The 27,645-nt window shown below is 34.5% G+C and overlaps 1 protein-coding gene across 7 annotated transcripts; it reads left to right on the forward strand.

Annotated features, from left to right (window-relative positions):
- Positions 1-27,645, forward strand: LOC101888704 (adenylate kinase isoenzyme 1). 7 transcript variants are annotated; one of them, XM_005182868.4, is made up of 7 exons: positions 108-471; positions 17,501-17,584; positions 18,008-18,130; positions 18,200-18,342; positions 26,610-26,694; positions 26,758-26,907; positions 26,990-27,645. In XM_005182868.4, exons 1-7 carry the CDS (start codon positions 469-471, stop codon positions 27,086-27,088), a joined length of 687 nt encoding a protein of 228 aa, XP_005182925.1. In that variant the 5' UTR covers positions 108-468; the 3' UTR covers positions 27,089-27,645. The 7 variants fall into 7 exon arrangements, with proteins under 7 accessions (XP_019892085.1, XP_005182925.1, XP_058980397.1 ...); XM_059124414.1 differs by having other exon boundaries at positions 108-467; positions 17,500-17,584; XM_059124412.1 differs by lacking the exon at positions 108-471 and adding an exon at positions 13,581-13,622.

Raw genomic sequence — 27,645 nt, forward strand, 5'->3', positions numbered from 1 at the left:
ACTTCAGCGTGAAAAATGAGTGCGATGACAAGTGGAAAATGCTCAACACTAAAGGTATGTACGTACGTATGTGCTAGGGAAAATCACATCTGACCAACAAAACAACACTCAGTAGCTGTACGCCACTCAATGAAGGAAAATCATCAGAAAATTTCCTAACTAAGTAACGGGAAAAAGTAGTGCGAGCAGATTGTTTTCCCTTCTTCATTATTAGTTCACATTCAACAACGGACGGCACGGTCGGTATTTGCGCGATAGCAGTCAGTGTTGAACGAAACGTATCATAACGTCCGTGTGTGTGGTACGATAAATTCAAAAATAAATAAATTTCAATTGTTCAAACGGGAACAAAGTTGTTAATAACCAGCAAGCAATTTACAGAAGCAGAGTGTCTAGCAGAAATCTCTGTTGATTAAATAATTCTATTGTCAATTTAAACCAAAATCATATAAATTTATTTTAATCATCATGGTGAGTAATAGATTTCCCAACCTTTGATGACAATGTGGGAAGTTTATAAAAAGTTTTGGACAATCAGCTTCCTAGTTGACCAATTGAGAAACGGACCAAATACTTTATTCCAAATATTTGAGTTGATTATCTTAAATTGAAATTAATTTTTACAAAATTAAATTGAATTTACCATGCTTAATCCTTTCCTTTTTTACTAACACCCTATTTTTCTCCCAATATCCCCCCTCCTGCAAAATATTTATAGCTCATGAAATTTGCGCAGCGTTCAGTGAGAAGATTCTATTATATTATTTTGCTGATTGTTCTGTTTTACTTAGTATTGCCGCCGTCCTTGACCTGATTTTTTTCTTGTATTACAAAATCAAGTTCATTTTCATTTCACATTGACCCTGATAGATTGCAATGTCTGTATTTTGTTTTCAGTGTTAACATTTAAAGTAGTATTTTCTTCGGAAACAATGGATGCAATTGTATTTAGATATTTTATAATTTTGCCAGTTTGCAATAAGAATTGAAGAACTAAAAAATGAGATAATTTAAAAGAGCGGTAAAATTGCTTAAATCTATAGAAGGGTAAACGGCATTAAGGGTGAAATTTAATGAAATTAAAATGTGATTGTTAAGAAAAATATATTATGGTCTCATTCGGATAAAAACCGTTGAGATGAATATGTCATTATCTTCATCCAAAATATGGCCAAGAAAACAAGCATATAATATCCAAAAGGATGGGCATTGAGGTCGTCGAGAAATATGAACCCATATAACTACATTAATCTAGATTTAGAAAAAAACTATTGCCGGTTTGCTGATATGCGTATTATTGTCATTAATTGTCGATGGTTTCATCTTGGAATATATTATTCAAACTTATTTTCACTAGTTTTACACATATATTTAAAATATATTCTAGGATTCTGAAAAATTTCTCAACGAATACATTGTAGAATATAACTTTTTATTAATAATAAAATGATAGTTACTTAGTAAGGAAGAAACAATTTTATATATTTTTTAACCTCCGCCATACGGCTAGAGAGCTTATATATCATTTATACGGCCAACGTGCCTCATCGAAATAATGGTCTTAGACCCTAGGTCTCTTTGGACCAAATCCATTTCAGGACCTTTGGAGTCGATCTAGCGATGTCCGTCCGTCCGTCTGTCTGGCTAGCGGGAAGGGAGTATCCGATTTGATCCAAACTTGGCACATCGTAAAATTATTGTCAAACTTAGATCGGGTTCGGAGATGGGTAGTATCGGTCCACTAATTCTGGTACCTCCCACACAAAATGTTAACATCTTTAAAGAAAATAATTTACTGCACAGAAAGAAAGGACAATCCGATTTTGCTTCAACTTTGCAAATCCTAATATTTGCATCAGTGCCAGGTCAGGTGCAAAAATGGACAATATCGGGCCACTCCATCAAGTACCTTCCCCACAAAGGGTCAACATTTTGAATAATTATAACAGTTATAAAATGAGGTGTATGTGTTCGATTGTCTTCAAATTACACAAATCACAATATTTCTATTAACCCTAGGTCTGGTGTGAAAATGGGATATATCGACCAACTCCTTCGGATTTCTTCCCCACAAAGGATCAACATTTTGAATATCCATGAAGCTCATAAAACACGAAATTAACATCCGACTCCATACGGCAAATTCGACCGATACTATTTATTATTTACTATTTTTTTTCCTTTGCATTAATTTCCGTATCGTCATAAAGAGACAATGACTAAGATAATTCTTAAAAAAATTAATACAACATCCAGTAAAAACTTGCCGATTGAGAAATTGAAGTGAGTTTCTACAAAATGTCTTAAAATTGTGTTGAAATTTACAATTACAAAATTGTGCTGAACAAACTTTCCAATAAAATTGTTCAAGTCATAAACCTTGTAACTAAATATTCCTAAATACATCCCATTGAGGAGTTCAAAAGTTTTTGCCTTATCAAAATTTTATATTATCTAATAAAATTATATAATTTCTTTGTACCTATAGCTATTGGCATAAAACCCCATTTAAACGCATAGTCATTTTTCTAAGTTCCACTGTACATCTATATGTAAGTCATAACCATAATTATTTGTCACAGCAAATAAGTTTTGAATATTTATGAGACGGTACGATAAATATGTACCTGATTGTAAGATACTTGCACAAATTATTGCAAATAACAAGCGATAAATTGTGTTTGCTGAGCGTATATTTATCATTGTTTAGAGTATTGGTGAGCATGGTCACGCGATGCATTGATATGACAACAATTTCTACAATTATCTAATGTCGCTAATGTGAATGACACTTTTTGAATAATAAAACGCAAAACAAATCAACCAATAAATTGTATTTATTAAAGTTTATGCAACTCAATTTTGACATAAAACCAAAGGGCAATATTTTGCCGGTGGTATCATTAGAATGTTATTTTTGCCCGAAAAATCTACTAATCAATCACTGTGATTGCGTTTGACAATTTTGGCTATCAGAGACGGCTTGTCTTATCTGAAAATAATTGTTGGAATATTCTTTTAATAGCAAAATGCAATTGGTATTGATTTAGATCACAACCACATAAATTCCGAATTACTGTGGTAGTTTCATTTTATAACTTCATTGGCTAATTCAATAAGCATGTCTAATTACTAATGAAAAAAATATTTTCTTGTCTGAAAAAAATCTTAATTATTCATATTTAATTGATTACGGTTCTTAAAAAAGTGTTTTTTTTTTTTAATTGTCTCTCTCATGAATAAATCTGCGTTTGGTATGTTTTTGGAAAGGTAATTTAAAAAATAAATTAATTAATTCCATAGTTTCTTAAAATTTCAAATATCTCTGTGCTGGGATTACCGAATAAGTAGCTTTTTATTTCACAGATGCATTTGTTTGTCTATTTCCTCTAAAGGGCTAAGTACATAAGAAGCTTGAAGTCATGGCTAGGCATATTTTGTGACATTTCACAAAGGGATTACAGAGCGTCACTAAAATCCAGCCGTCGTTTTCCATTATAATTTGACATTAATATGCCTAGCCATGACTTCAAGCTTCTTATGTACTTAGCCCTTAAGACTTCTAAGGTTTCTTATAAAAATCCACTTGAATTTTTGTGGCAACCAAGAATTTGTAATTTCAAAAGTTAAATTGACCTATTTGTTTTCTGTCACTTTATTATGAGCCTGAAAGTATGTTGTGGAATTTAGTTTTGTTTTTATTTGTTAAAAAAAAACTACCAGCATTGTAATGATGAAACTATTTTTGCGTTTGCCGATATAATTAACGCAATCGACTCTATACGAAGGTCTTAGCTACTATCTTCTTTTATATCTTAGTGTATATATTTGTATTTTAATATTTGAAATTATAAGTTGAAGTTACGGAATTGCATTACAGACCAAATTCTTGTATGTACGTATTTGTTGAACTTTTAAACAATATATCTTAGGTGAGGACATGGTAGAATAAAAATGAAAGGTAGACATACCAGCTGATTACAATTTTTGTTTCTAAGTGTGCCCGCTTTCTGCCAATTTTTATATGTTTTTTAATTTTATTGAATGAAAGCAAAAAAAATGTCGGAAATAGCATCAAATTTTAGAATAAGTTTAGATTTGTTCGAATTGGTCAACTTTGGCACGAATCATGACCTTCAAAAGGCCAATGAAACCGTCACACGCTGCCTGAATGTTGCTCTGCGGTATTTGGCACATTCCCGGGGAAGCGTTTGCTTGAGGTGATCGAAACTTTGGTATTTTTTTATTACTAACCTTCTTTTCCAAAATAATCCAGACACAATAGTCCAACGGATTTGTATCCGGAGATTTTGGTGGAAATGAAGCGAGGAATCTCATTTTGTAAACATTCTTGGGTGACGCGTGCTGAGTCCTGTTGGAATGTCCAAGGTCTGCGGCCAAAATGTTTGCCTGCCCAAGGCTTTAATACACCCTCCAGAATATTTTCGTGAATATATTCGGCATTTAATCTGATGCCACGGTCGATTAATACGACCTGTTATGGCGGGCCACACCATCACCGTGGCCGGCGCTTGAGTTCTGGTGGCCAACCGAAGATGCACATTTTCAGCTGACCTCTGTGGCAAGAAAACACGATCACTTTGTTTGTTTACAAACTGCAGGACAACGAATGTTTTCTCATCGGAGAAAACCAAATTCAAGCAACTCTTTAACTCTTTTGAGTCTATTTTCTTTCGTTTGCAGTTTAAGTTCTTGCACTTTTTGGAATTTTAATGGCTTTATCCCGGGCACATTTGTTAATATTTAAAATGCTGGATTGCTCTAACGATAGCCACTTGTGGTTTTCCAGCCCAATATAAAGAAATCACAGTATCACGCTTGAATTCCATCACGAATAACTTTTTTTCTGGAAAATTCTCACCAAAATGCTTTCGTACGCTTGTCACTGGAATAATTTTAACAGCTGTCGTACGAGTGGCTTAGAAATGACAGCAGTCTGAAGTTGGTTGTTGTTTTTTCATCTCACCCTGTACATCGAACATTGGCTGCGGGTATACATCTGTCGGCAGACCCTACTGATACTTTTTAACTTGTCATTTTAAAATCTGAAGTAGATTCCATATATTAGGTACCTTTTTCTATTTAGGAGATAGGCCTGTCCTAGTCTTTGATATTATAAACCTAAATCCCCAAAAAAGCTGATAATTCGATTTCATTATTTTAGAATCCTTACTGTTGTTCTATGGCCTGCCCACATATATATTTCCAATAAATCCATAAACCTAAAATTTTTGTCAATCTTTCTTTTAAACCATTTCTGCTGATCATCAACAATAGATATTTTATGGAGTCTAACAAGACTATAAAGAGTTAATACAATGGCAATTCCAAACGCTGTATATTGAAATACATTTCAAAAAAATACACATTTAAATAACCGGCATCATCTGTATGTTAAGATACATTTGAGACCATGTGTTAATTTGTTTAAACAAACATCAAATTTGTGTTATTGTTTTCGCCTAATGCAAATGTGCCAAACAACAAATATTAAATTGCAGATAGGTATCATTCTACTTATTTGGCGTTGACGACTTGGATCGTCATTCAAACGTCCGAACCAAAAAAAAAAAAATACCTCTACAAAACAAAACAGAAGCAGACACAAAGAACTATACCCCAACAAAAAACAATACCAAACGACCTTTGTTATTACCAAACCCCCCAAAAACCCTGCTAGTCATAGTCAAACGCAGGCTGGTGGTTTGAAAATTTGAGGAAATTAAATTGTAGATTTGGCCAAAAAACCCAAAAATTAAATCAATATTTATGAGCCAAGACCCGCTTTTAGCGAAGAAATGTGAAATGCTGGATTGGGGCTTTGTCGTCTTGTTTCCATTTCATTTCATTTCATTTTGGAAGGGAGGGAGCTTATTGTCAAGACCAGCTCCAATTAGTTATCTTAGGAAATTTATGGTAAATAAAATAGCTTTTGTTTCTGTTTTTGCGTTTAAAGATCATCGAACGTCGCCAATTTTTATGCTAATTTTTGGCTGGAGCCAATGATTAGTCAAAAAATTAGACAATAACAACAGCAGCAGCAGAATTGGACAAACAATGGATAGATTGCGCCGGCATGGAACCGGTTGCTCCCGACATTTGTTGTTGTTTTGGCTTCTTTTTTTTCGAAAAAGTCATTCAAAACAACATTCCAACGGTCAATAATGTGGTGTGACGTCAATTCTTGATCGAATTTTTGTGAAAGATTGGCGCATATAAACTATGACAAGTTTGCCAATTTGCATATCAGAATTCCCCAAAAACCAAAAAAAAAAATGTTTGAATAATCATGACAAAACAAAACAAAAGATCGATGCTTGGAGGGAGAAAGAGAGATACAACTTTAATAAAGTTGAAATAATCGACTATTAATATCGACATACCTACCTAATAAAGGCGACAACAACGGCGTCGCCTGGCCGCGCTTAATTGGATATGACATATAAAAATAAAACTTGAAGTTTTGCTTGGACTTTTCAACAGTCACCGTGATAATTCGCAAGTGTAAGATCGTGGTTAGTTCTCAAGTATATAAAAAAGGATATGCGCCCGTCCTTCTCGAAAGAAATGCTCATAAAAAATACATAAACGAAATTGAAATATATTTCAAAAGAATAATTAATTATATAGTTCAATAAAATATTTAACGAAAAAAAAATTATATATAAAAATCCTACTGCCTTTACAAAAAATAGTTAATTGAATCCACCTACTACTCATCCTGTGTTTCATGTTTAATAAAAGTTAATTGTTTAAATTTGGATTTTTTTAAAAACTTTGAGTACAATAAATACCTAGAAGAACGTCATCATCATCCAACCATGTGCACCAGAACTAAGTACCCCTCGGAGTGCCGTTACTGGCCATTCCCCCAGTAATTTATTCTCTCTTGCGCGTCTCAATGACAAGCTGACTAACTAACTGTGTCATAGCCTTAATTTAGTACTCGTTTTGTGAAATATAACAAGTGTTTTCTTAATTTGACGGCGAATGCTGCCGACCGACGATGGTGATGATGATGATGACCGCCACAACCGCATACGGCACGTTTAACCGTTGATACCCGTTATGAGTGACATGGTGTTGTTTTTGTGCGTGTGATACAATTTCGGTTTGTTTTGTTCAGATGCAAAATTAAACGAAATCCATATGTAATGTGATATCTGAGAGCTCTGTCGAAGTGAGCGGAACCACCTTAACTGGTAATAAAAATACTGCTTCATTTTATTTTAATTTATATGACTATTATTATAATTATTATTGTTATTTATATACTCAACTGAAGATGTGCACCTGGGCCGAGGCTAGGGCAAGGAAGTTAACAAAATAAATTAAGAGATCAAAGTCGTTTAGAACGTCTGTGCATCTATTTGTTATGGTAAATGTGAATATTTATTTTCGTTACCCCTGTAAAATTGGTATTAGGTTCGGGGGGTAGGATGCATCGATTAATAAAAATATGCTTACAATGATTAATATAAATTTAGAATAAGTAAAAAAGCCGAACTTTGAATACCCTCCACCATTTGCTACAAATTTGGCAATTTTCAAAAAAAAAAAAAAAAAAATAAATAAATAAATAAAATCCGTTAAAAATTCTGTTGAAATCTTAAAAATACCGAATATAGCCGTATATTAGGGTTTATACGACGACGTGAACCTGCATAGGCAACTTATGTAATAAGCTATTACAATATTCAAATTCGAAACTTGACAAAATTCTGTTTATAATGTAGCCAAAATCATCAAAATACGGAATATAGGAAGGTACCATGGGGTTATAAAACGTGGACATGCCCAAACATTTTTCTGGCATAAGCTGTAGTATCCATTGCGAACTTCAAATACAAAATTTGAAATAATTCCAGCAAATAATGTCGCTAAAATCATAAAAATACCGAATATCGGGGGTACCGTTATATGGGGGATATACGAATACGTAAACCTGCACAGACAATTTTCTGTCATAGGCTGTAGTAGTATTTGAAGACAATTGGACTCTTAAATCACATTGTATAAGAGTTGTAATTATTCAAAATTTTGACCCTTTGTGGGGGAGGTACTTGATGGAGTAGACCGATATTGTCAATTTTCGCACCAGATTTAGAACTGATGCAAATAGTAGGATTTGCAAAGTTGGAGCAAAATCGGAGTTCCGATTTTTTTTCTGTGCAGGAAATATGTTTCTTTTTTTGAAAATTCCGATCTTTTGTGGAGGAGGTACCAGAAGGAGTAGACCGATGTATTCCATCTTACCACCAGATCTTGGGTTAATAAAAATATTGGGATGTGTGAAATTTGAAGACAATCGGACTCTTACATAACATTTTATTTTTTAAGAGTTGTAATTATTCAAAATTTTGACCCTTTGTGGGGGAGGTACTTGACGGAGTAGACCGATGTTGTCCTTCGCACCTGACCTAGATCTGATGCAAATATTAGGATTTGCAAAGTTGGAGCAAAATCGGATTATCGGTTCTCTTACTGTGCAGAAAATATGTTTTTTTTTTTTGATAATTTGGATCTTTTGTGGGTGAGGTGCCACAAGGAGTGGACCGATCTATTTCATTCTAATATAAATATTGGGATGTGTGCAATTTGAAGACAATTGGACTCTTACATCACATTTTATAAGAGTTATAATTTTTCAAAAAATTTGCGCTTTGTGGGGGAGGTACTTGATGGAGTGGAGAGATATTATCCATTATCGCATCTAACGTAGCACTGATGCAAAGTTAGAGCAAAATCTGGTAATCCTTTCTCCCTCTGCTCAGTAAAATATTTTCTTTGAAAATTTCTATCTTTTGTGGAGTGGTCACGGAGGGAGTGGACCGATATTGCCTATCTTCGAACTCAATGTAATTTTGACAATAATATTACGATGTACTAAGTGTGTGTAAGTATGTACTTCGAGAGTTATCGTGCGTACCAGCCAGCAGACAGACGGACGGGCAATGCTGGATCGGCTCCAAATGTCCTGAAACGGATTTGGTCGAAAGAGACCTGCGGTTTAAGACCGATATTTTGATAAGGCACGTTTTGTACGTATGAAATGAATTATAAATTTATGGTATAAATACGGTATAAGTGTTTTTGTACGAGGTATAGCTCATAGCTTTTTTTCTTGTTTTGAAAATAGTTGCTAAATATAAAATGTGAAAAATTCAACTGGACTTAAGAATTGTTTTCAACAGCAAATGTATAAATTTTGGTTCCACGAAAACTGCCAACAATTATTCTTTAAATTGCCCAGTCTGTTTAACTAATTTCATAATTCATTCCATCAATTTGTTTTCTCGTAATATTATTAAACTGTCAATCAAATATTTTACAATAATTTTTCACCTTTACACATATGTGTGATTGAAATATCCGCTGAGAGATTAACTTTTTGAAAATCATTTTTTTAATACATCCCCCGATTCGGGGCGGATAGGTGTACGCCAACCGACATTGCACCTTGAGCAAATAAACAAAACAATTTGTTTTCATTTCGAAAATGAAATTTAAGCAAACAATCAATAATCTACACCTAGACAGGCGAGATTAATACGTATTCGAAAAACAAGAAGCTGTGAAGAAAAATTGAAAATGTCAGAGCACTGCTGGCATAAAAGAACGGATGTCTGTCTAACCGACGAGGATCGTTTTAACACATGTAGATACATTGATATTTTGTTTTTTTTTTTTTTTTTTTGCTTATATTATGTATATTTATAGTTTACATAAATTCATATAGGTATATAGCAAAAACAAAAAAAAAATGAAGGTGTGAAATTTCCCACCAAAGTGAAAAACGGCAAAAAGCAAAACGAAACTTGATTTAATAATCTACGTCGTTGCGTCTTCCTTCTTTTTGGCAATAAACAATTCCACACACCGCTGCGCTCCATTGTTAATAAATAAATTTGTTGATTTGTTTTTTTTTTGTAGCGCCCACGCCAACTCGCTCACGTTTTAATTCGCTCGCTTCCCATGAACGAATATCTTATTAAGACAATACGTAGACGTACAAGTTTCAAATGGGTTCTAGGTTTGTTGTCTTCATATACTATATAATTTTTTTTTAATAATTTCATATATCATTGGCACTGTTGTTGGCGAAATCTGTTGAAAAGATTTAATAATTGAAGAATGAAAACAACAAGTCTTTCAAACTTTTAGACATGAAAAACTGGAAAGAAAATAAGAAATTTTTACAAGGGAATGTTTTCATAAATATTTTTAAAGACTTATTAAAAAAATTTAGAAATTTTAGAAATCGTATATATTAATATACATTATCTTAATATATAAATCCGGCAGATTTAAGTTGCCAATTTTATCGCGTGTACGTAAAACCAATGCCAATGGATTAAAGATTTAACCTATACAAATCCACTGGATTTGTTATATGAAGGCTTGTGTTAAGTGTCAAAGCCAAACTATGGGTCTGTTCGATATCTTTTACAATAAAAATAACTCTCATGTGTACATATTCCAAAAAATAAAACAGCAAGGAAAAGTCAAATATATGATACCCTGCACCACTATGCATATTCAATAGAGCTCCCGTAACAAAAGATTTTATTTGAAGTAGATCATACCAACTTTCAACATTTGGTTTTAGAGCATTAGAGAATTGGAGGCATGTCCAGTTCTGAATCGATTTTCACTAAATTTGACGGAGACATTTTAATCTTTTATACCAAATAACATATATGGGAGCCCACCAAATGGAAACGTGCGTCCCGAAATTCACTCCATTTTGGGCTGATATTAGGCATTATTTGCACAATTAATCCGAAATCGGTTGAAGATATATATGGGAGCTATATCCAAGTCTGAACCGATATTTATACAATTTGACAGATGTATTTTGAGCTGTATCTGATATCTGGTACTAAATATCATTTTTGGGATGCATATTACGAACGTGAGAGACTTAAACACCAAATCGGATAAAACATATATATGGGAGCCATAGCTATATCTGAACAGATTTTCACTAAATTTGTAGTACTTGCTTATAGACTAAATTCCGTCAGATGTGCCAAAATTCGGGTAATTTTAACTGATTTTGGCCATTTGGTGCACAATTAACCCGAAATCGGTTGAAGATATATAAGGGAGCTATATCGAAATTTTTATACGAAATTGTCCGAAAATCCACAAAAGGCGTTCCTTCTGAGTAATTTACCCCCTGGAAGAGAATTGTCTATTTATGTCCACGATATCGTATATCTGCCATATAACTGTACCTCCCGATATTTGGTATTTTGATGATTTTAGCAACATTGGAATTGTCTAAAAATTCATTTAGAAGTTCTTCCTAAGCAGTTTACCCCCTGGAAGAGAGATGTCTATATACGTCCACTATATCGCATAGCCCACATACAGCGGTACCCCCATATATTCGATATTTTGACGATTTTAGGGACATTATTCACTGGAGTTGTTTCAAATTTCGTATTTAGAGTTCGTAATGGGAACTACAGTCTATGACAGAAAATTGTCGATACAGGTCCAGGTCTTCGTATAGGCTCCATATATCAGTAACTCCCTATATTCGGTATTTTGACGATTTTAGGTACAATATTCGACGAAATAGTTTGAAATTTCGTATTTAAAGTTCCTAATAGATACAACAGGCTCACGACTTCGTATAGCCTCCATATATTCGGCATTTTGACGATTTTGGGTACAATATTCACAGAATTTTTTTTTTTTTAAATTCGTAATGGGAAATGAAATGGGTAATGGGAACTACCATCTATGACAGAAAATTGCCCCATATATCAGTTTCTCCTTATATTCGGTATTTTGACGATTTTACGTATTTCAATATTGTAATGGCTTATGATAAAAGTTGCCTATGCAGCCCACGTCTTCGGCTATATTCGGTATTTTTAAGATTTTAACAGAATTAACGGATTTTCTTTGTTTGAAAATTTCCAAATTCGTTCCAAATGGTAGAGGGTATTTAAAGTTCGGCCCGCTCGAACTTACAGTGTGAGATAAAAAAAAAACAGCAACAAAGTCAATCGCCATAATTTTTAAATTTTGTTTTTAAATTTTATTGAATTAAAGCAAAAAATATCGGAAACAGCATCAAATTTTAGAACAAATTTAGATTTGTTCGAATTGGCCACCTTTGGCACGAATTATTGCCTTCAAACGGCCAATTAAACCGTCACACGCTGCCCGAATGTTGCTCTGCGGTATTTTGGCCCACTTCGGCATTTCATCTGATGCCACGGCCGATTAATACGAGCGGAGAGCGACCATCGGCTGTTATGGCGGTCCACACCATCACCATGGCCGGCGCTTGAGTTCTGGTGACCAACCGAAGGTGCACATTTTCAGCTGACCTCTTTGGCAAGTAGTCACGATTATTTTATTTGTTTACAAACTGTTGGACAACGAATGTTTTCTCATCGGATAAAAACCAAATTCGGCAGTTCACCACTTTCGGCCAAGAGAAGCAACTCTTTAGCTCTTTTGTGTCTATTTTCTTTCGGTTGCGGTGTAAGTTCTTGAACTTTTTTGAATTTCAATGGCCTTACCCCGAAATCATTTTTCAATATTTGCCAAATGGAATATTGTGATATATTCAGCTTAAAAGTAATTTGTCGGCCATTGCGACACGGGTTTCGATCAAGTTGCTTCTTTACTTTTCGAACCATTTCTGCTTATATTCCTGTTTTCTTCCGTCCACTTCCTTGACGTCAGGCTACGCTACCAGTATCACGGTAACGAGCGATGGTACGAGACACAAAAGATTTATTCACATTTAAATGCTGCTTTAACGATAGCCACATGTGTTTTTCCAGCCAAATACAAAGAAATCACACTTCTCACCAAAATGATTTTGTATGCTTGTAACCAATATAATGAGCTGTCACTGGAATAATTTTAACAGCTGTCGAACGAGTGGCTTAGTAATGACAACAGTCTGTAGTTGGTTGCAGTTTTTTCATCTCATCCTGTATAGTGTATGAAACTAGGAATTTACAGGAATTACAACGCTTCTATAGAGATTTAAAGCCAATTTTGAATGCAATTCTCCTTTAAATGATTCAAATACTATCATAAGCTGATAAGCATAATTCCTACTGAGACTTCTTTCCCGTAAGATTTGAAAACCCTTAGTATCTTAACTGTCTTTTCGCTTTTTTCTTCTGACTATCGAACAACGTCTTATAATACCAAGTTCACTCGGTACTTTATTCTTCTATATTCCTTGTTCGATACTTAATTATTAAACATCTGCTCAATTAACCACACAAAATGTGTATTCCTAATCCTAACAATTCAGAGGATTTGTCGAAAAAATAAATTTTGACACTTTCGACCAAATTCGAACATTAAATATTTTATTTAACAAGTGTGTTTTTGTTTTTGTTGTTTTGCTTTTATTTAATTCCTTTCACTCGTTTCTTTGTCATCAAGGTCATGTATATCTGCGAATATTTTTCTCATCACGAGTATGGAAAATGCCTGTTTTTGATTTTTTCATTCTCAGTTCTGAAAAGCAAATCACATAAAGAAATTCAGTCAACATAATTTGAAATAGAAAAGTTTGAGTTTATTTAATGATTTCTGCAAGAATATTAATTTTGGTTCGTATTTATTTGATATTGAATATTACCATAAGTATCATAAATCAATATATTAGAAGAATTTGATGATGCTTAGTAACCCAATCAAATTGGATGATAAATGCTCCTATTCAATTCTATTCGGGGCAATGCATTAAAAAAAATTGTCGAATATATGAGAAACACGAGTACAAAATTGATCTTGACAATAACACATGAGTAGTTGCCCTCAATTTGAAGGTTGTGGGTTCTTGATTTTACACTTTTATCGCATTGTTTTTCTTACGTTTACTACTTCCTGTTCATACCCTCTCCTCCGTAAACAGTAGGCAATAAAATTTTTGCGAAAATAAAGACATTAGCGTAGATAAATTCCTCTAGGGGCGTGGAATGGGAATATTCAAATATTTGAGAGGTTCCAATAAGTCTTCATATTTGTATTTCAAACTCCTTGCCAAGAAAATTTAGTTGTATAGTTCAAAAGGATACTGTTTGTGGCCTCCTGCCAACTGGCTACGCCATTGGATGATTTCGTTTTTATTTTCTTCTTCTATTTTTTCTTTGCAAATAACCACTTGCCACAAACTAAAACCAAGGAATTTCTCTTAAAAAAACCCCAGAAAGAAATAAAAATGTTTGGCATTTTGCCGGGAAAATATTTTCAGCATAATGAAAATTCATTTCATTTTCACGGCGAATAAAATTAGGGGGAAATTGACATTGTATTTTATTTGATAGTCTATATGTAGAACAAATGTTTGTATTATGTGTGTCGACAAAACTTAAAAAAAATTTTTTTTTTTTTTTTCTAAAAAAATAGAAAATCTTGCCAACATACATTCGTTTGAGGTACCACCTATATGCGTGTGTTTTGTATGTTTGTTGATGTTTATGATGACATAATTCTTGATTATTCATACATAACAGTCATAATTCGCGCTGACCTCTTTCACTAGATCACAAATGAAGGAAGGACTTGGTATTGAAATAAAGGTCATTGTTTAAAGTTGTACAAATTGTGTTGTTTTCAATTATTTAATGTGGTTTATAATGCATAAAAATCAGAAATAATCAAAATTACAAAAATGAATAAACATCAATTAATTCTTATCATTTTTCATTTCATTCACTTTTTATATATCAGCAAAATATAGGGAACAATTTTATAAAAAGTTCTCGAAATCTACTCGGAACTCTTTTTGAAATTCACCCATTTTTATACCCTCCACCTTGTAAAGGAGGGTATATTAAATTTGTCCTTCCGTTTGTTACACACCATAAAGTATATATATTCATGATCAGCATAAAATTCTAAGTCGGTGTCCGTCTGTCTATCTGCCCGCTGAAATCATGATACAGCTCACAATATTTGACGTAAAATTTGGCACAGTAGTTTGCATTGTGTCAAGGATGGTTGGTATTGAAAGTGATATATATCGGTCCAAGTTTTGGAATAGCCGGTACCTCCCGATATTCGATATTTTGATGATTTTCACAACATTTAATCATGGGTTTGTCTAAAAATTGGTATTTGTAGGTCATAATGGGTTCTAGCTCCGGTGGCGAAACATTGTATGTATAGGTCCACGTTTTTGTATAGCCCCCATACAACGGTACCTCCCGATATTCCGTATTTTGATGATTTTTGCCACATTTTTCCAAGGATTTGCCTAAAAATTGGTATTTGTAGGTCATAATGGATTCTAACCCCGGTGCCGAAACATTGTGTGTATGGGTCCACATTATTGTATATCCTCCATATTTAGACGCAACAATTTGTCTTATTTATTATACCCTCAGCCATATGGCTAGAGAGGCTATATATAATTTGATACGGCTAAAACGTGCCACATCAATAACGCTTTTAGACCCTACGTGGTTTCTTTGGACCAAATCCGTTTCAGGACATTTAGAGTCGATCCAGCGATGTCCGTCCGTCAGTCTGTCTGGCTGGTGCACACGATAACTCTATTTTGCTCCAACTTTGTAAATCCTAATATTTGCATCAGTGCTACGTCAAGTGCGAAAATGGACAATATCGGTCCACTTCATCAATTACCTCTCCCACAAAGTGTCAAAATTTTGAATAATTATAACACTAATAAAATGTGATGTAAGTTTCTGATTGCCTTCAAATTTCACACATCCCAATATTTTTATTAACCCAAGATCTGGTGTTAAGATGGAATACATCGGTCCACTCCTTATGGTACCTCCCCCACAAAGGGTCCAAATTTTTAATCGTCATGAAGCTCACAAAACACGAAATTAATATCCGCTTCCATTCAGACTTGGCATATCTCAATATTTCCATCAATACAAGATCTGATATAAATATGATAGATATCAGACCATTCCTTCTGGTACCTCCCCCACAAAGTGTCAAAATTTTTGAAAAATTACAACTCTTATAAAATGTGATGTAAGTATCCGATTGTCTTCAAACTACACACATAACAATATTTTTGGTAACCCCAGGTCTGGTGTAAAGATGAAATATATCGGTTCACTCCTTCTCGTACCTCCTCCACAAAGTCTCAAAATTTTGAATATCCATGAAACTCATAAAACGCGAAATTAACATCAGATTCCATTCAGACTTAGTTCATCTTAATATTTCCATCAACACAAGATCTGTTATAAAGATGGTATGGATCGGACCATTTCTTCTGGTAGGAAGGATTCAAGATTTTGAAAAACAAAACGCTCAAAGAAAGCGAAACAATCATCCAACTCTCATTAAATTGCACACACACAAACATTTTTGCTAACACAAGATCTGTTGTGAAGATGATATATATCTGCGAACCCCTTCTGGTACCTCACCCACAAAAGGTCACAATTTTCAATACTTTTATCTGTCATAACTTGCGAAATAAGTCAGCTATACTTTACAACTTATTCTAGGTAAATATTTCCCTCAGTGAGAAACCCGAGAAAAATATGGAATTTATGTTTTCGCATTAAATTGGATATAAATGTTATATTTTCTTGTAATTTTGCCCATACCAATATTTTTATCTGTATTAGATGAAGTTTGAAAATGAAATACTTCCATCTACTATTATATCTGGTACCTCACGCACATTTTAACATTTTCTAAAAACTTATGTGATAGTTTTTAGTCATGTAACCAATATAGTCCAAACCTGGCACATCGCAACATTTATATCATATTTATTTAGGTGCGATACGAAATGGACAATATTGGTCCATTCCTTCGGAACCTTTTCCATAGAGGATCAAACATTTGAATAATAATAACCATCAAAATATATATTTAAATAATTTAACATTGGCTGCCGGCAAAAACGACTGATACTTTTTAAATTGTTTTTTTTTCTATTTTAGAATGATTTAAAAATTGTCTAGGGTTTCCTTCGAAAATATGATTCACGGTAAAACTGGCTAATATCTTAAAGACCCGCCCGCCATTTATTTTTTTTCTAAATATTGAATTTGAAAATTCTTTGTGTTTATTTTTCCAAACAAAAATACAAACACAAAATTGTATTGGACTAGGCCTCAAACTTCCTGGCGTTCAAACGAAGTCGTATAAATAATTTGTAGAAACTATAAAACTTAAAAAGTCAAGAAGGTCTCAACTAAAAAAGATGAAATATTAATAAATAAATTAGAAAAATATTTAGAAGTTCCCACGCTTTAAAATTAAAGTACACTAACGTACCAAAAAAAGCTTCCCCTCTACTAACGGCTACCACATTTCCTTTGGAATAATATAAAACCGAAAATAAAATCAAGTTTGAAATGACGTTTTTTACTCTTTTACTACCACTGTTGCATTGACATTTTCTCACACAAACAAACAAACAAACGAACAAAAAATTAAACCAATAAATTGTCCTGGGGTGGTGGTATCTGCTACACAACAACAACAGTTGTTTATGTGTCACCAAATGGCCATGAAGAAGGAGGCCAATGAAAAACAAAAAGCTGATGAAGTACGAAGACAACAAATTGGTGTAAGTACCAGAACCAAAACTAGCAACGATTCCACCCGCACTCCATTGCAAATGGTTGGGAGGGAGGGATGGATGATGTTGTTTTCAATATTGTGTGGATGGGTGTAAAAAGGCTAACCTCCCTAATAAGCAAAACAAACAAACAAAAAAACCAAAAAATCAACCATAAAACCCTTAATATATATCTACCTTCTTGGAGCATGTTTGCAACGTAAGCCGCCTACTAAACAAAAGCTAAGCAAGGATATTTATCTTAACCCAATATGCCGTTTCTGCTGTAAATTTGCAAATAATTTTATTAGCTAGCCTCTGACAAGCATTGCCTATTTTGTTAAATGCCATAATTGTACATACATATATTATATATGCCATTTAATTATATAACTTTATGGCTAATGTCTTATTCTTTCCATTTAATTTTAGGTTGGTGTACCAATTATCTGGGTTTTGGGTGGTCCCGGCTGTGGCAAGGGTACTCAATGTGCCAAAATTGTGGAGAAATATGGTTTCGTCCATTTGTCCAGTGGTGATTTGTTGCGTGAAGAGGTATGTGTTGTCGACTTTGTGTCTTAATTGAATTTGATAAGGTGTTAATTATTGCATTCTCTATTGAAGGTTGCCTCCGGTTCACCCAAGGGCCAAGAATTGGCTGCCATCATGAAGGAGGGCAAACTTGTTTCCAATGATGACGTTTTGGGTCTATTGGAAAAGGCTATTCGTGAAAGACTAAATGGCGCCAAGGGTTTCCTTATTGATGGGTATGTAGTTGTTGTTGTAATATGAGAAGCTTTACATAATATTAGGAAATTATTTTGAACGTGGAAATTAGGGTTAACATTAAACGAAGGCTGCAATAAGGAATATATTTAATACTTTTGTATGTCTTCCACGTCTTGGGAATATTTGTTCACTTGAAATTTCAAGACATTTAGACCTTTTTATCAACCTTGTAATATTGCAGATTGAAAATTGCACAGGCATAGATAGAGTGTGGGGTAAAATTATATATATTGGCCTACTCGTAATTATAGCGCCAAAGAACGATTACTTTTGTTTTTCGATGTTTTCAAAATTTTTGACTAGATTTTCAATCGAACTTGCTGTAATTTGACATTTTTGTACAGACCTCACATAATGGTCCCTTGTTGAACTTATACTTACCTTTATACTAGTTATAGACCCCAAAAAACAATTCCTTCTTTTTTGCAATGTGTCAATTTTGATTTTGATTTTGTTTTAAACGACCCTATTAAACTCCCCAACTTTTTATAACACGGTCTCTTCTGATATTGGCACTTCGAATGATTCCATCCCAATTTGGCATGAGCCCCACATTGTTGCAAATAATGTTTCATTTTGTTCCATATTTTGATAATGCTTCCATTGAATGGTAGGCCCTATTAATGGTATTTTGAATTTGTTCACGGATAAGTGAACATGTTTTTATAATAAAAGAGAATAGCGGGGCTACCTAGTGTAGATGAGAGGGATTTGTTAAACTGGGATCTTCTTAATACAGTCCACATGAAATAAGATAAGAAAATGTGGTGAGCAGACCTTCGAGTTAGAAATAAATAATACAGAATTGTCACTTGCTGCATGTGTTATGGTGGAGTTAGATTATGGGATGTAATCTTTACTCAGACTGATAAGCAAGTGCAACATGTTTGCTTGCCACATGTGAGATAGCTATGCGTGTGTTTGACCTCCCCCTAAGGTTTATGGTGGCATGGTGCATATGCATGTGTGCGGTTGGTATATATCTCTCTTTCTCTCTTATTTACACTTAATTATAATTTAGGTTAAGTCATATTATCACAACTAGTTCTTAAGTCATATTTTTAATAAATAAATTCAGTGTCTTACAAACGCTCAAACAGCTGGAATTGTTCCCATACAGAAGAAATTTATAAGCCAAATAAAAGGATGCTGAGTCAGAAGGAAACTTCAGCACAGAAGACTGTGGTGGCGGTGCACACCGAGGGGGCCTCATATTTGAAATCTTCAGACAGAAGGGGTGATGCATATGCCCAGGAGGACGAATGGGTGAAACGGCCGCCAATGATGAAAATAAAGGAAGAGGCTGCCACTCTTCTCGAAATGATGGGTACAATTATGGAAATAATGAGTACCTTAAAGACAGAAGAAGCCATAGAAGGCGTATTTGACTTCGCCAAAGAAAAAATTATGGACGCGGCAAAAGACGTAATATTGTATCCAAGCGTTCATAGGCGGTTTTTAGAGATGCTTCTAAAGAAGTCCAAATTAGCCGCTGCTATCAGAGCAAGTCAGCCGAATGGGACAGCGAAGCTGTATTTGGAAGATGTTAAGGTCATCCTTAAAGTCACGCAGGCTCTTAATGTGGAGACCAAAGAGAAAGTCCTTGGCTTGAAGAAACAAGTGGCCTACATAACATCCGAATTGGACAGCGAGCGAGAGGGGCGCAAAGCAGCGGTAGCCGTAATGAGAAAAATGGAAGGTGATATTAAGGAAATGGAGTTTGCCTTGATTTCACAGAAAGATGAAAAAGAAGATGCCCTCAAACTTGTGTCCAAATTGAAGGAAGAAGTCGAAAATGCTGTGTGTGTAGCCGAGGATACTAAGGACAAATTACGAGCGGCTAACCAGGAGGCAGAACGCGAGGGCAAGGCGTTGAAGGCGGTAATAAGACAACTTAGTGATGAGTTGTCTTGTGCAAAAAGAGAACGACTTGCAGCTGCAACTGAACGTGACCTGTTGGCTGCAAATCTAGAAGATGGTGAAGAAAAAGAAAGAAGGATATTTCTGCTGGAGGCTGAAATATTGCAACTTAAGGAAGAGTTGCTCATATCGCAGAAAGCATCCAAAATCGAGGCTGATGAATTGGCTGCAAAATTAGTGGTCAATATCAACGAAGATATGATGGTTGAAGAGGTTTATATGGAAGACCCAATTGCCGAAAGAGAATCAACTTTGGAAAAGGTAGATGAACAGCTCCCTGGAAAACTGGACACAGGGAGATTGGAAGAAGTCGAAGATAAGCTGTTTGCCAGCAAGATGAAAACTAAGAAGAAAAGCAATCTGCGTCGCTGGAATAATAAGATGCTGGAAAAAAATCAAGTTGTAATGAAGATGCCTAGTGGAATTTGTGCAGCGAATAAAATACAAGCCGAAGTGACAGAAAATTATGAACGCTGGAACGATAAACTGTCCAAGGTCGGTGAGATGGCGCTTCCAGAGAAGGATGAGAACTTTGGCTACAAAAAGAAGACGACAGATAAAATGGATTCAGCCTGGAAATTGAAGCCGGCAGACAAGAGAGGTGGAACCTTTAAGAGAGACAGGCTGGAAAGATGGAGGAGTTACTTGGGTGCTATAACTTAACTTCTTTTCTCTTAAAATGTCACTTCTATTAGATCTATTTTATTGTTCATATTTGTAATTTTTATATTTTATATGTATTTTTGCCCCTGCCAAGAATGTTCACGGATAAGTGAACATGTTTTTATAATAAAAGAGAATAGCGGGGCTACCTAGTGTAGATGAGAGGGATTTGTTAAACTGGGATCTTCTTAATACAGTCCACATGAAATAAGATAAGAAAATGTGGTGAGCAGACCTTCGAGTTAGAAATAAATAATACAGAATTGTCACTTGCTGCATGTGTTATGGTGGAGTTAGATTATGGGATGTAATCTTTACTCAGACTGATAAGCAAGTGCAACATGTTTGCTTGCCACATGTGAGATAGCTATGCGTGTGTTTGACCTCCCCCTAAGGTTTATGGTGGCATGGTGCATATGCATGTGTGCGGTTGGTATATATCTCTCTCTCTCTCTTATTTACACTTAATTATAATTTAGGTTAAGTCATATTATCACAACTAGTTCTTAAGTCATATTTTTAATAAATAAATTCAGTGTCTTACAAACGCTCAAACGGAAAAGACGTTTGGTCTTTTAATTAATCCCAATTTACAGAATTCATAACGAGTAGAAGACTGACTTCAAATAAATTTTAGAATTATTACAGGTGTTTATCCCGAATTATAGTAGGAATGTGGAAACAAGTAAAAAGAAGTTAAGTTCGAAAGGAACTTGAAATTTAAAAAAAAAAATAAAAAATCCGACGAAAAATACCGCTCAAATAATAAACTTTATATGGGGGCTATACAAATTCGAAACAATTCCGGTAAATAATGTCGCTAATATCATCAAAATACCGAATAAAGGGAGGTACCGTTGTATGGGGTCTATACTAAAAAGTTGACTTGCATAGACAATTTTCCGTCATATTTTGTAGTACCCATTACGAATTTCAAATACGTAATTTGACGCAATTCAGGTGAAAATTATCGTGAAAATCCTGGAAATTCCGAATATGTCAGGTAGTGTGTCTACTATGTAGACAATTCTCTTCCAGGAGCTAAAGTACTCAGAGTGAACTCCTTGTGTGGATTTTCAGATTATTCCATTGTAAAATGTAGCTAAAATCATCATAAAAATACAAATATCGGGGGGCACCATTGTATGGGGGCTATACGATATCCTGGACCTATATAGACAAATCTCTTTCAATTCAATGAATTTTTGTCTTTTCGTCTTCTATATAATTCGTTCAAAAATTTAAAAACCCCTGTATCTGAGTTGAAAATTTAAACAAAGTTAGGTGTGTCTGGTAATTTTTTGTTCAGGAATTGTCCAGCAACTTCTTTCTGAGAGAGTAAAGTAGTTTTATTCTCTTTTGCAAGAAAACTGTGAAAAGTAAACAGACGGAATCCCGGCAAAAACTTGCATGAAATCAGCTGGTTTATCAAAACAAAACAATTTGTGCGTCATAAACAGAGATTAATTTTGCAGAAATTTATAGCAAGTAAGCAAATGCTATAGTCGTGCGGGACCGACAGTGTGATACCCTACAACACTATAATATGTTCGTTTTCGAAATAATGCCATTCAGCCCCGCACAAATGTTACTTCTGTTTTTGACCGGGCGAATTTTCCCTGTCGAGCTGATAGACATTCAAAACTATTTCACACGAAAGGTGTGGTGCATTTTATATAATCCAATGGTTATCACAATGCTGGACCTCTGCCCTGTGCTAACCAATAGGCTTCAGTTTTGACCCTAACCCTACCCCGGTGCAAAATTTCGTGAAGATCGGACGATAATTGCGACCTGTATATAATACCCTCTACAAATAATGTTGTAGAGTGTAAAATTAACTTTACAAAATGTACAATTCCAAATTGTAAGTCAAATTGAAAAAATCGCATGTGATAAGAAATATAACAAAAAATTAAAAAAATTAAAAAAACATATTTACTTTTTTATTTTCATGTTTTTCCGCAATTTTCTTAGGTTTTAACTTTTTTCGGCAAGGGGCCATTTCGAATTCGTAAGAATTGTCAAAATCAGTGAAATAATTAAGATCAATTTCTGTTACATAAATATTATACATATGCCCGGCCCCAACCTCTAACACCATGCTAAATTTCGAGCCGATTCGTCTTTAATTGTGGCCTGTAGAGTAACTGAAAAATCAGGAAATTTTTCTGTTTTAGCTCAATTTCAACTCCAAAATATTTTGCAAATGTCTCCTACAACAATAAGCTTCTACTCGGGATCGGGTCATAATTGCGACCTGTAGCTTGACTAAAAATTAACATGGACAGACGGACGGACATACATAGCTGGATCGACTCAGCTCGGCGAGATAGGAAGATCTATATATAGTTCCCTATGTCGGGGACCAATACTTCGAGATGTTACATCATTTTTGGCCCAATCAAACTTATAATACCCCCAACACATAGTGTTGTAGGGTATAATGAACCAAAACCGAACAGTACAGAACAATTACGCTTGCGATTTCCCAAATAAAGACGTTTTTAAATTTTTTGTCCAAACATAAATCACCGGAAGGAGAAGAAGAGTTGCAAATTTGTTTAGCAAGAATTTGCAAACTTTCAATGAAAGAACAGCCAAAATTGTTCTCTCAAATCGCCTTTTTTCGTCTTTCATTTACAATTTGCGACAATTGTTACAAATTTTAGGGTAACCAGACACGCCTAGTACTGATGCAATTACCTTCCAGCTAGCATGTCAAAAAAAATGTTTTGGTCTTTTATTGACTTTATGTTCCTTTTTGAAACCACTGATACCTAATTATGAAATAAAAGTACGTTTACACACAAAATATGTACCCGTATTAAGCCTAGTTTGCATATAATGATAGTGTAATGTGGCACATTCAAGTATATTTTTAGCATTTCTATAGTATACTTTCTGGCACTCTCCAAAATGTTTAAACTAAAAAGAAATTTTTAAATTTATATTTTTATAATATAAATAAAAAATATATAATAATATATAGCTGTTATATAGTAAAGTATTATTTTAGTTCTAGAAAATATGCTATAAAAATGGTAAATATAAATGTGAAAGCCACTTTACGAAAGAAATAAAATGGGGGAACTATCGTTTATTATTATGAGTGTCATCTATTGATATTGGGAGAAGGAGTAAGAGAAGAGAAAACTAAAAGAGAAACCTTCCTCAATAAATGCAATTTAAAACACTTGTGAAGAGTTGCAGGTACTGCCGCATTTTGTTTACAATATCTTTGTTTTCATAGAGTGCTGTTGACCCAAAAATCCAAAACCTGCGTCAAAATATCAATCAGACGTCACGCTGTGATAATTGTAATCTACAGCAAATTATATAGAAATTGTAATTTATGATTTTGTTTTTTAACCATCTAATGAATTAATGTCCTTTTTACGATGCCAATGCCATACTCAAGATGCAAAATTGATCAACAATTTAATAGGAGTCAATGAAACTCACGTGTGGAATTTGCTTCACTTTTGAAATTCCAATGGTTTCTCGAAAAAATAAAATCACTTTGTGTTTATCCTATTCGAACGTTCGATGTCAAAGACTTGCACATTTCTCATTCTTTTTTATTGTTGATACATTAAAACATTTTTTATGACTGGCATTGAGTATTGGTGATAAAAAATGGAATTCAGAGACAATATTCTAATTAGGATGGTCTGATTAGAACAAACAAAATATTAAAGAGATATTGACATTGCCTTTCTGCATTGTCTGATCCAAAGCATACATATGTACATAAATTTGGTAGGGATTTTAATGGAGGAAATAATAAAAGTTATACGGTTTTAGACCTTAGGTCTCTTTGGGCCAAATACGTTTCAGGACATTTGGAGTCGATCTCGCAATGTTCGTCCGACCGTTTGTCTGTCTGTCTGGCTGGCTGGTGCGCACGATAACTCTCGGAGGGAGTATCCGATTTGATCCAAACTTGGTACATCGTAATATTATTGTCGCACGTAGATCGAGTTCGTAGATGGGCAATATCCGTCCACTCCTTCTGGTACCTCCCCCACTAAATGTCAACATTTTCAAAGCAAATAATTTACTGCACAGAAAGAGAAAGGATAATCCGATTTTGCTCCATCTTTGCAAATCCTAATATTTACGTCATTGCTAGGTCGGGTGCGAAAATGGATAATATCGGCCCACTCCATCAAGTAAAACCCCCACAAAGTGTCACTTTTATAAGCTGTGATGTAAGTGTCCGATTGTCTTTAAATTACACTCATTACAACATTTTTATTAACCCAAGGTCTGGTGTGCAGATGGAATATATCGATCCCCTCCTTCTGGTACCTCCCCCACAAAGGATCAAAATTGTAAATATTCATGAAGCTTATAAAACACGAAATTGATATCCGATTCTATTCAGACTTGGTGCATCTCCATATTTCCATCAACACAAGATCTGTTATAAAGATCAACACAAGATCTGTTATAAAGAAGTGAAACCATTCCTTCTGGTACCTCCCCCACAAAGAGTCAAAGTTTTGAATAAACAAAACAAGCATAAAATACGACATAAGCATCCGTCTTTTTTTTCAAATTTAACACATCTTATTATTTCTGCTAACACAAGATCTGCAGTGAAAGTAGAATATATCGGTCCACTCCTTCTGTTACCTCCTCCCACGAAAGGTCAAAATTTTAAATATCCATGAAGCTCATAAAACGCGAAATTAACATTCGATTCCATTCACACTTGGCACATCTCAATATTTCCATCAACACAAGATGTGTCATAAAAATGGTAGAGATCGGACCATTCCTTCTGGTACCTCCCCCACAAAAGGTCAATGTTTTGAATAAAGAAAACGAGCATAAAATACGAAATAAGCATCCGGCTTTTTAAAAATTTCACACTTCCCAATATTTCTACTAACACAAGATCTGATGTGAAGATGGGGAATGTCGGTCCAGTCCTTCTGTTACCTCACCCACGAAGGGCCAAAATTTAGAATATCCATTAAGCTCATACAACGCAAAATTAACATCCGATTATATTCAGACTTGACACATCTCAATATTTCTAACAAAACAAGATCTGCTGTGCAGATGGGATATATCGGTCCACTCCTTCCGGTACCTCTCCTACAAACGGGGTCAAAATTTTGAATAATTATATCTCTCATAAAAAGTGAAACAGACATGCGACTCTCATAAAATTTTACTCATCCCAATATTTCTATGAACACAAGATCTGGAATGAAGATGAGATATATCGATTTACTCCTTCTGGTACCTCCCCCACAGAGGGATCAAATTTTTAATAACAAAACTCTCAAAACTGCGAAATATACGTCCGATTCTTTTCAAACTCCAAACATTTCAACATTTTTACTAACCCAAGATATGGTGTGAAGATGATAGATATCGGTCTACACTTTGCGGTACCTCTCCCACAAATGAGCACAATTTTAAATACTTAAATCTCTCGTAACTTGCGAAGCAAGTATATGCGATTCCATTCAAACCTGGTATAACTTAATATTTTCATCAACAAGAGGGCTGACGTGAATAAATTTTTCTGCCCACTCCCTCTGGTGACTAATTTGACACCTCACGCACATTCCAACATTCTCTAAATATTATCACATATCTCATATCAACACCTTCTAATTTTTTTCATTTTCTCTATTTTCAGCTACCCACGTGAAAAGGATCAAGGCGTTGCCTTTGAAAAGAAAATAGCTCCTGCCGATTTAGTTTTATTCTTCGACTGTGCCGATGTAAGATGACAATGGAAGATATTAATAAAAACAAACTAATTATTGCTTTGTTTAAAATTGCAGGCTACTTTGGTAAGCCGTGTTATGGCTCGTGCTGCTGCATCCACCGAAAAGCGTGCTGATGATAATGAGGAAACTATTAAGACCCGCATTGCCACCTTCAGATCAAACACCAATGCCATTCTTTCACAATATACCGACAAGACCTTGACAGTGAGTTTTGTTTCCATATCTCTCTTAAATCTCTTAATCGCTCTCCCTCCCATTCAAAACACTGCCATGTTTTCTTTTACAGATCAATGCTGAACGCGGTGTTGATGAAATCTTCAATGATGTCACCTGTGCCTTGGATTGTTTAATACAAAAGAAAGCCACCGTAGTGGCCAGTGCATAAAGACGGTCACACGCGATCTATTCGATATAGTTCTACTATTTTATGTTTGTTGTTTCTTCTTAAATGTTAATTTCTTTCGTTCGTTTTTTAATTTTTAAATATGGAAATATGCACTTGCTGATGTAGCACCTACAAAATCGAGAGAATAGCTAAATAGTTTTTGAGAATACCAATGATATTATTACCGGTTGAGGAAGGTTATAGAAAACGAACTGGTCAAAATATGCTATAAACCAAAGATAAATAATGTGAGAACACTAAAACACAACAACAACAAAGCTTTAAAATGGTTTAGAACAACAACAACAGCAACCACTACTACCACTTTAGCCATTTAAATATTTATTTATTCTACAACTTATACTCACCCTACCTCCAGCAGAAAATATCGCCATCCCCTCAGTGCCGAAGAGACAAAAACAAAGCAATGCTAAAATACAAAAACGTGTCTATTTTCAATAACAAAAAAAAAATACCATTAAATGAATGTTAGTTCAATTTGTATTAAATTTAAGTCACTTTTAATTGAAAAATAAATGAAAAATTAAACAAAAAAA

This window comes from Musca domestica, unplaced genomic scaffold, assembly GCF_030504385.1.
Source record: "Musca domestica strain aabys unplaced genomic scaffold, Musca_domestica.polishedcontigs.V.1.1 29, whole genome shotgun sequence".
Classification (NCBI taxonomy): domain Eukaryota; kingdom Metazoa; phylum Arthropoda; class Insecta; order Diptera; family Muscidae; genus Musca; species Musca domestica.

What these genes read in the sequence shown, in the direction of transcription:
- LOC101888704 (XM_059124412.1), top strand. Translation starts at nt 13,596, where the DNA reads ATGATTTCTGCAAGAATATTAATTTTG. An exon ending in CTGCAAGAATATTAATTTTG is followed by an intron (nt 13,623 to 17,500) that starts GTTCGTATTTAT and finishes CAACAACAACAG; the next exon opens with TTGTTTATGTGTCACCAAAT. An exon ending in GTGATTTGTTGCGTGAAGAG is followed by an intron (nt 18,131 to 18,199) that starts GTATGTGTTGTC and finishes TCTCTATTGAAG; the next exon opens with GTTGCCTCCGGTTCACCCAA.